This window comes from Ammospiza caudacuta, chromosome 1 (genome assembly GCF_027887145.1).
Source record: "Ammospiza caudacuta isolate bAmmCau1 chromosome 1, bAmmCau1.pri, whole genome shotgun sequence".
Taxonomy (NCBI): Eukaryota; Metazoa; Chordata; class Aves; order Passeriformes; family Passerellidae; genus Ammospiza; species Ammospiza caudacuta.
Genome location: NC_080593.1, coordinates 55,687,849 through 55,698,699, shown reverse-complemented (window position 1 = coordinate 55,698,699; position 10,851 = coordinate 55,687,849). Strand labels below are relative to the sequence as shown.

Genomic DNA, 10,851 nt, shown 5'->3' with positions numbered 1-10,851 from the left:
TTCTTTCTTTCTTTCTTTCTTTCTTTCTTTCTTTCTTTCTTTCTTCTTTTCTTTTCTTTTCTTTTTCTTTTCTTTCTTTTTCTTTTCTTTCTTTTTCTTTCTTCCTTCTTTCCCTTCTTTCTATTCTCTACCTCTTTTACTATTGAAAAAACATCAATGTTTTGGCACCAACAACTTACTTTGTTTGGTTTTAATCAAATTCTGGGGTATATTTTGAACCTTTCTGGTTCAATCAATTTTATTCACAGTGACATAGGATTTTTGGGGATTTTTTGCTCTTCTGTGTTTAAATTGGTTCATAACAGTATCTTACCCAGGAAGTAGTGTTTGGACACCTGTATTCAAGAAAGATCAACTCAGACCAGGAAGGAAGGAAAGGAACTCCTTAAATTAAAAGACCTTGAGGGCAGGAGAACAAACTGAGAAGAAAATTACCATTAAAAGCACCATCAAAACAAAATGCTAGAATTATCTTCAGCAAGAATAATAAGAAAAGAAAATTAACTAATTCTACTGGACTTTTGTTCATAAAAAGAAAGATATGGAATAGTTGCCAATGAAAATAGGAGACTGAAACTGAGGACCTTTCAGGTCCACGTCCCTAACTGTTTCAGAATAATAAAAAAAAAGGGTACATAATTTTGAATGGTACTGGTTTTGGCAGGCTTGTCCTTATTTAGATGATTTGTCCACTTCCAAAACAAGCTTCAGTGTTATACATCTCTCTACCTCGCTCAGATTTCACACTTTTTAGTTATTTGACAAGGTACACTTCAGCCTGGCTAATAGGAACCTAAGAAGAAGACCACAGTTCCTGACCTAACCTCCCACAGGCCTCAGAACTGCTGATGGAATTGGGGAAACTGTCAGGTTTTCAGGATAAATCTTTTTTGGGTCTGAAACAACAGTGACATATTTCAAACTAAATGCATGTTGGGAAAAACCACATTTAAGTTAGCCTTCTTATTCAGACAAATTGAGAGAGAAGGGTAATACCATTTACAAAGCAGAAGAAAAACTTCAGAAAAAGGCCAGGGGAAAAAGCTGGCAGTGTTTGCAGAATGGAAGTGAGAGTGGGACAAGCACAGCTGAGGAGGCAGTGGAATACGAGACCAGGTGTAACCTGTGCCACCTGGCTAAGATGAAACATAGGTCTGCCCTTTGATGAAGTCATGCCAGGGATACAGTCTCGAGCTAAGAAACAGGGCAACATTCTACCTTGATTCTGGCATTTGACAATCTTACAAAAAAAAAAATCTGCTTTCATAGACTGTGAGATTTGATTTCTCATCCCTCACCCTGAAAATTAAAATGGACAAAAGTATTTTACCACATATATATAATCTTCTATTCAATCCTATATATAGATTTCATTAATTTAATACTGAGCAAGTATTCTGACCTCGTAATAAGTTATCACTTAATTGTCAGTTTCCTACTCTGTGCCATTCACCTAAAATCAACACAGTAAAATAATAATTTTAGTAATTAGTCTGATCATTTAAGTTAGATAAAGGTAAGGGGTAGATCATGCCCAGTTCTCAAGTGCTCTATATCCATTGAGAGACTGATGTAGGACAGAATACATCATCTCTATGAAGTGGTCTCTGCTGGATAAAGCAATCACTTCCCTTACTATTCCTTTTATCTTTTTCACTATAGCACAGACCAGCATCATTAAGATTGAATAACAAAGCTCTCAGACTGGAAGTCCAGAGGAAAACTGCTTAAAGGACAGAAATTATTGTACATTATCACTTACATAGGTTAGTGCAAAGCTTGTCTCATGATGTGTGTCCTTCAGCTTCAGGGGAGCTCATCTGAGTCCCTTCTCACTTGTGTTGGTATAAATCTAGAATAATTTAATGCAAGTCAATACATCATATCTGAATGCATGTCTGCAGCAGGTTACTTGAGCATCTCAGCTCAAGGTTACTACTTCATTAATTTCTGATTCTTTATGGCTGTTGAACTGCAGGTTAATTTACTAAAACATTGCATATCTAGAATTTCAAGCATTAAAATGGCACTAGCTACCTAAAAAGCAAGTAGAAATGAACTAGAAATATGTGAATTATTCTTTTCCCATACTCACAGGAGATTATAGTGTGATCAAGACATGATAAACTAACTTTCATTGCTCTTTTACTAATAAGACTCATTTCTCCACTCATTCTTTATTTCTGTCAAAACCACTTGCAAATAAAATCTCCATTTGCAGCCATTTGAAATACTAAATTTTGGATTTGCTGTAGTAAATAGTCATATGACTTTAAATTCATTTGTACATTTGAATCTATAGAAAATAGCTGTGTCTTTATTGTATTTTAATTGTGGTAGTAAGCAAACTGGGGCCAGAGGACACTAAAATCTACTTTCCTCCCTTAATGACTCCCATGACACCGTCCTTAGGCGTTTGGGATCTCAATTATCCAGTGCATTATGCATTCAGAATTTTAATAAAATCAAGACATCTTACCCAGGACTACTCAAGTCAATATGCACCCCACTAGACCCAAAAAGTATGGGGGAAGTGTCCTATCTTTTTCAAGGGGTATTTCACGACTAAATGGAAAAGATTTAGCAGAGAAATTTCCATTACATCCAATTCAAAGAGCAGGCAATGGCAGGCACAGAGACCCAAAATGTCAGACCAGCTCCAGTCCAGACACATGAGCCAGGCTGAGCAGAATGCTAACAAATGAGCTGGTTTTTTCCATTGTTAAGAAACATCTTATTTTTCTTGAATTTTGATCGAGTTCTTCCTTTGGAAAGAAGGTTGTGGGTTTGATTTCTAAAACAAAGCCACTTTGTCACAGAAGTACTACGAGGTTCTTAAAAGCTGTTTGGAGTAACACAACACACAAAATCCTGCTATGTACAAACTGCTGTTCTCTGCTTATCAAGAAGACAAGAAGTGAGCCCCACAGAGGGCATCATTAGCTCATCAATCCTCTGGCCCCAGAAGGACATGTACACTGCCTGCTTACATGCGGGCACACACATGCACACATGATAACAAAGAGATTTTAGTACATCCAAAAGTCTCTGGTTATTATTTTAGTTGCTGCAGCACTAGTTCTTCCACTAATCTCTGAAAGCAAGCTGGGCATTACATTCCTTTTGGCAGCAGCTTGCTCCTACAGCTTTTGCCCAGCATTGACTGAGAACATTTCTTTTTACTTTGAAGGGTGCTACCTTCATGTCAGAGCCCACATCTACTTGGAACTCTCCAGTGTCTTTGGCATTGTGGTATATAAAGCCGTGGTCTTCCACCAGTACAAATGTGCTCTGGGTCAGAGGTCAGGTCCTAACTCTGCCTAGCCTGTTCTTAGATATAGAGCCAATAGTCTTAATACTGAGGAAACAGACTGCTTTAGTATGGCTAGAGAACATTGAAACACCTCAAGAGTAATAGGTGTAAAAGCTTACATCTAGCTTCTGCTCCCTATACAGGTGACCAGTAAGCATGGGAATGTATAGAGTTGAAAACATAATTTCAAATATATTATTCAGCCACTATATTCCAGCCACTATGGACTATAAATCTTTCCAGGAAAAGCACACAAAGCTAAAAAATTAAACTTTCATCCAAATTCATAGATTGAAACAGAACTCAAGTTACACAGGTTGATACTCTTAACATAGGTCAGTATCACAATCACATGGGATTTAATTTCATGTTGATAAAGCAAGATTGATGAAATATAAATAACTCTCACTACCTTTACTTTATTTCCATGGGTTTAAAATACTGTACTCAAGTCAGCTGTACTCTTTGTCTCCAAACAGTTTGATGTTATAAATCATAGAATTACAATAAAAGATGTCTACCAGCCACACACAGATAAACACACACATACAGTACTTAATTCAAATATACAGGTGAAAATGTCTCACCCACTTAATGAAAAAGTACTTGAGATAGACAAGGCCAATAACTGACAAAATATTATTAGGATAATTTTGCAGTCGTTTTTTATTCCAAAAAGTTGTATTTTTTGTAAACCTGACATTTCCAAAACAGTGCAAGTGAATCAGAATACAGGTAAACACAAGCTTCTAAATACAGGTGACATTAGTAAGAGTGAACACATTCTTCCAATCACAAGTTCACAAAAAGAAATATACAATTTCACAATATGTAAGTAATAACATTCTAAGTAAAAGAAGGAACGATGGTGCAGATATTCTACTGTGCATGCAAACCAAGCTCCAAAAGTAATTAGTCTTCACGCCAGTTTAATCAATGCACATTCAATGAACTACATTCTATTTTCATTTATATCCAAGAAACCCGAGAAAGTGGGTAGACTTGGGATTAATTCCGTGACTCCCTTAATTCTTTAGTGAAAGCAGTATTATATATTTCCATGTCAAATGGATACTATGCTTTAAACTTGTGCAAAACTCCAAAATGTGCCCATAAACAGAAGACATTCAAGAAAATTGATACTAAATATTGTCAGAGAAAATTTTTTCATATCTATTGCTTTCAGCAAACTGGGCTTCCTGCACATCACTGACTTGGTATGTGGAGTCATTATCATTCATGTATTTAGGCATAGAAAGGGCTGTTTTCACTGTTACACTTGCAAAAGTCTTCACCACCTTGAAAAGATTGCTTAAGTGGTCTACAGGCTTGGAGTTTACATCAGGCATAATTTCTTTCTCAGATAACCCAAGCAACTTTTGAGTTTTTCTTGTCAGATGTTGAATTAATACACTTAATTCACTTTAAAACTATTTTCTCCCTAATGCATGCAGATAGCTAATAGTTAATAAATATCGGTCAATACTGTAGTAATAGCCGACATTTGATGATGGTGGTGGTAAAAAGCAAACAGGAATATGAATGTGGTCCATTTTTATAATTTGAAGTTATCATGAATATGGCAAGGAAGAGCAAGACCTGTTCTCAAGTAGATTTCTTGCATGTTCTCTGCATTCAAGTTTCCAAGCTTCCAGCTGTTCTTTTACCACACTCTTAAGGAAGAAGACGTCCTGCAAAATTTCAGTCCTGGTTTTGCTTTCTACCTGGCCCTTCTTTCCTTTACATGGATTTTATACCAACATGACATTTGCTCCTTATTCACAAATTGTAAAATACAAGTAGAATCTAAACCCAAGTCTTACAAAGTTCCATTATTTCTATTCAGAATTCCAAGAGCTTTTTGAAGAAACGTGTTTGAATTAATTACAACTGGATTTCTTCTAATTCAAAACCAGTTTGTTAAAGAATTACCAGCAATAAAAGTGGCAAGCTGAGCTCCAGTAACACCTGCATCTTTACTAAACGTCCTTCTAAATTCTTGAGGAAATACATTCAGTACTTGGAACACCCCAATAGGCAATCTCAAGACTCAAATATCCAAACATTTTAATCCTTGCATCTACTTATCTCTCTTAAAATTATCATATAAACAAACTCATGACTCAAGTATGTAACTCACATGAAAAAGATAATGATCACAGCATGTAGCAATTTATCACTTGCTTTGATAGCAACAGATCATAATCTTTAACAGTAGCTTTAAAACTTAATATTAATATGACTTAATTACCTTTTTAAAAAATTATTGAAAGGAATTTGTCAATGCCATAGTGGTTCACTCAATTATGTCCTTCTGGTATCTCAACTGTACAGTCACAGAGACTGCAAAAGAAAACTTTCCAAAGAGAACATTCTGTGCTGCCTTCTTCAGAGAGCCAAAGCAAGCTACATCTTGCTACATGCCAATGAAGAAGTATTTTTATCCTCTCCCATCCTGGCTAGTAAAGGACAGACTCAAAATACAGAGTATCACAACTGTGAAATACTTTAGGTTCTGTAGCTTATAAACCAAATCCCAAATTTAACTTAAAGAAAGAGACAGTAAAAAGATTTTGGCTTATTTGTATTAAATTATCTATATAAGATATTACCAAGCATTGTGAATTAAGCATATGAGGATTCCAGCTACCTTTATCTGCAAATCTCTCTTTTCTCTCTTGCATTGATGTTTAAAAGTAGAATATAATTTTTATATGTATATATATATTTATATATACACACCTATGTATTTCCAAAGATTTAGCCAGATATCAGTGCTTGAGTGAACTATATAGCTATTCAATAGAAATTATAAAACATTGATACAAATACAAAGACATACTCAATATAAAAAGCTTGTATTTATAAAAAATATTCTTAGGTTAAAGTCTTCCCCTGAGGGCATACTACATAGTTGGATTCATAAATATTGCTCTGCACTGCAGCTTGGTTACCAAAGTTCAAAGTCCAACTCTTAAATGAAGTGTGAATTGCTCCAGTCACCTGACATGGCTGCAGTGGTTGCCTCAGGATATGTTCCCTAGCTTTTTGGAGTAATAAAGACACAGCATCAATGGGATCTCCAAAAAATCTGGAGAAGATTCCTTCTTCCACATATGGAAGATACGAGAGCAGGACCTATAGACTAGCAAGTGCATGTCACATGACTGGGCAGTTTTGTTTTCATGGGCAGTTTACTGATTTTTCTGGACCCAGTTCAAACTATCTTCATTCTCCTTTCTGCTCTTTTCAGCCTCGATAATTTCTTTGTACCTCCGTCGGAAGAAGCCCATCTGAAAATCAGAAGAGATGACAATGGTAAGTTATTGAATCATTAAATTGATACTTCTTGGTCGGTGTGATGACAGATAACATTATGCAGAAAGAACTAGCCAAGGAATTAGCATTTAATTCCTCCAAGTGCCAATCTAAAATCTTAGTTCCTTATTTACATCAATATAAATTAGATCAGACTGGGTCCCATATCTTCACAAGAACTCTGTTCCTTATAAGTGAACTACTCTGAGGTAGGAATCTTCTTATAGGAAGTATGAGCTAAAAGAAAAAAGAACATTAGGTATTTCTAATAAATACCAGCAGATACAGGTTTATTAGTTTAAAATAGAGACCAATGCTAAATGTGCAGCTGAACCTAAAACCAGGCTAACTCTTGAGTTTTAAGTAAATGCTGACAGAATTTTATGAACTCAGTATCTACAACCCCACAAAACAAGAGGGACCAGAGGAATACAGTGCAGTCACCCACCTCCCATTTCTCAGTTCCAACTAAACTCAGTGATAGTCACTTTTGCATATCTTCTTGTTTCCTAAACCCTTGTACTTAAAGAAATGCAACTGGTTTTCATCTCAGTTTGGATAAAAAGTCTCATATCTCTGTTTCTTAAAGTGTCTCAGATAAACAAACATTATTTTAATAACAGACTTTGATAAGCATTCAAGGACAACTCCTCAAACTTAAAACTGCTGAGCTCACTGAATAAATATTCTGTTCAACATAATTAAACATTTATGTAATTCCCACCACTCTAAACCTGTTTTCTTAATCCTGCTGTGTAAAACATCATGTTTTAGTCTTCTTTTATCAACCAGTTATTCAGTTATTGCCACCTTTTATCCCCAAATTGCCTGTGTGTAAGAATATTTTGTGTTGTTTTATCATTACTAAAATTCGACTAAATTGCACTTCTTAGTTTCAGTTTTCAAAAGCTTTCATTTTCTTCAAGTGTATTTTAATTCACAGGGGTCTAAAAGGCAGTATATTCAATCTGTCAAGGGGGCTGCTCCAACACATCTTCCTAAAGTCTAAGTCCTTGCCTGTGCCTTGAATTATACCCTGAATTCACAGCAGCATGAGATTATGCACACACCGTCCTATCATCAGCTATACCTCTGCCTCTTGCCTTCTGTGCAAAGGACAGAAGCTGTAGCCCAGTCCAACAAGCCCCTCTCTTTCAGTAAAATGGAACATGCTATTAATCTAGAGATTAGATTACATACATGCATAGATATACATTACATACATACTTACTGTCATAGTTCCAGCCAAACAGGGATAATTTCTGCAGTAGCCAGAGGGGTTCTACTAGCTAGCACCTGGTGATTATTCTACATGATCTCATGTCATTTGAGGGATGGCAGGGAATCTCTTCCAGGGGAAGGGGTTCCTTCTGGTCAAGAAAACTAAGTGGGGGTAACAGTGGGGTAATGCTGGCTCTGAGCCAGAGGCAGCACTCCAGGTTATGTGGCTGCAGTTGAGTGGGGCTCAGTAGCATTTTGCATGTGAATCACTCTTTTCAACTCTTTTGTTATTAATATTGTTGCTGTTACTATTTGTTTTCTTATCTCATTGCTGTTTCCAGTAAATTGTTCTTACCACAACCTATGACCTTCACATTTTGTACCTCCAATTCTCCTCTCCATCCCACCTAAGAGGAGTTCAGAGTGTTTCAGTGGGAACACTAAATTCAAGAATACAATTCCTAAAGCATGACAGCCTAATTTGGTGCCAAGTGGGTCACAAAAGTTATGATAACAACAGATCTGCAAAAAGATTTGAACAGAGCAGGCTGGAAACAAACTTCATCTAAGCCTTTGTTGCATTAGGTACAGAGCCACCTGGCTACAATGTTGCTTGATCTGTTCATGTGGTTGTGGCACTGTCCTGGTTCAGAGCAAATTTGGGAGAGAATCCCCAGAGGGGCTCTGGTAGGAAAGCAGATCCAATCGGCCCCTGCCCCCAGCCGGTTCGGCAGAAACCTCTGCCTGGGGAAGGCACTCATGAGAAGCAGAGCAACAGGAGACTGCTTTTACAGGAGGCAAAGAGAGACCGTGTGTCCTGGTTTAGGGCAAATCTGGGAGAAAACCTCCAAAAGGCCCCCCCCAGAAAGCAGGCTCACACAGCCCCTCCCCCCAACCAGTTCAGGAAGAATTTACTTGGAGAGAAGTGGAAGAAAACCTGTTTATTTAACAAGCAAAGCACTCCCCAGCACAAGAAATGATCAATACCAGATGACAAAACTAATTCACTACTCTGAAGAGATGACAAATTCAGAAAGTCTCTCTAGTGGGTGGTCGCTCTGTTATCAGTTCCTCCAGAGCTGGGAAAGGCTTCTGCCCAGAGCAGGCCCCGGCAGGCCAAAAAGTGCAAGCTCTTGGTGTTTTCCCGGATCTCAGTCTGGAGCAGGTTTGAACGATTCCAAGAAAAGGGAAAGAAAAACAGTCCAGGGAAAACTTGGACTGCCTCAGCTAGCTAAACTAACTAAAAAGCAAAAGGAGTGCTCTGTTCTGCCCCATGCATGCCCAGACAACAACAGTGGAGTTCTGTGTTCCACAGACTGGGGGAGAGTGCTGCTGATAATGAAACTCTGCTTCTTCTTCTCCTCTCCTTCAATGTCAGAGCCAGTCTTGAAGGCACAGAATATAATATCCAGCATAAACAGAACACCCAACTGGACAAACAAGCATCATAATGCCACCCTAGGACACTATGAAAAGCTGTGGAAAGCTGAAGGGTTATAAGGGAAGAGGAGGCATCATCCACTAAAGACAACACAGGAAATGAGAAAAGGATAGATGGGCTAGAATAACTAAATTAAAGGATGTCTGTAAAACCCATGGATGGTTTCAGGTTTTGAATCTAAAGCACCTTATAGCAGCTCTAATACTTGAAGCACCTCCGGAAAGGACTGGTTATTTTTTGTCACTTCAAAACCTGAAACCATACATACGTTTTTACACACATCTTTAATTTAGTTATTCCAGCCCATATACCCTTTTGTAGCACAATCTTACAGTATATGTTGAGAAGAAAGCATGTTTCTGGCAATATTGAATAATAAAGCAATACAAAAATTGTTCGTCTGAGATGGGAAATTACACCCATTATTGTGAAGTTATTTCTTGCCGTGTGACAGCCAAGTCATCTATTCAAACACAGGTACTTAGTCTTTAGCATACACAACTTCCTTTAACTGCCATGCCAGATTTAAAATCCCTTCAATCCCAAGTAAATCATATCTAACAACACTCATATAGAATAGCATTCTTCAAGCACCCACAAAAACGGAAAACTTCAATCAAAAATCATTTCAAACTCTTGAATTAGTATCATAATAAAGAATTATCTTGTTGGGATGCTACTTTCTGCATATCCAAAGGCTGAATTACTAGATCTTATATTTTCCTAAACTTCAAAAGTGTAAGCACTTACCCAACACAACCTGAAGAATGGGACTGTGGCTATCTCTCTAGGATGTGAATTATAAATATGTTTGAAGAGTGTTGAGATTAAAAAATAAAATTTAATTTGCAGTTGGGAAAAAACAAAACTGATCAGAGGGCAAGCAATAATTGCTTTTATTTTATTCACTGTTAGGTAAATTTCTAAAGTGTTTTTATCATGCCCAACAAGGTTTATTCTCCCAATCAAATAAAAGGAGAAATAGCTTGAAACATGGATTGTAGAACAATGGTTATGTTCTGCATTCTAAAAATATTTTTCCCATTAACATAAGTAGTTAGGAAATAAGAAAAAAATTGTAACAGTCACACACTGCTGTAAAAACAACATTGTGTCTTAATTACAGTAGTGCTTCAACTATAACTGAGTTAGGAATAGAGGTTTGTGAACAACGATACTCAAACAGAATTCAAAACTGTATCAGAAGGTTTTGCCACTTCTTAGTTTTTCATTAAGCTTCTCTAGTGCATACTCTGTGTCTTAAACTGCACACAAGAAGTACTGATTTTTTAACAATATTATTCTATTGACAAGGTTACCGACCACAACATGCCAACAAGTAAAAAGAAAAGCCAACATGTAAAAAGAAAAGACAGAAAAGTAAGTACTAACAAAGGGGTAAGAAATAAAACATAAGAACCACTGAAGAAATCTCCCAGGGAACAAAGCTTTGACAACATACTTTAGGTTTAGTGCCTTAGTCACAAGCTGTCTTTCCTTTCGTACACAATTTCTTTATCTATAAGCAGCGCCCAGTCATACCTGATGAACACTCTGC

At 36.9% G+C, this 10,851-nt stretch overlaps 1 protein-coding gene across 1 annotated transcript in view; it reads right to left on the bottom strand.

Moving 5' to 3' along the window:
- Positions 1–3,974: 3,974 nt before the first annotated feature.
- Positions 3,975–10,851, bottom strand: part of ITGA9 (integrin subunit alpha 9) — a 212,176-nt gene continuing 205,299 nt past the window's right edge. Inside the window, exon 28 of the mRNA XM_058803423.1 lies at positions 3,975–6,606. Coding sequence (XP_058659406.1) covers positions 6,508–6,606 — 99 coding nt within the window. The 3' untranslated portion in view covers positions 3,975–6,507. The remainder of the gene's footprint in view (positions 6,607–10,851) is intronic.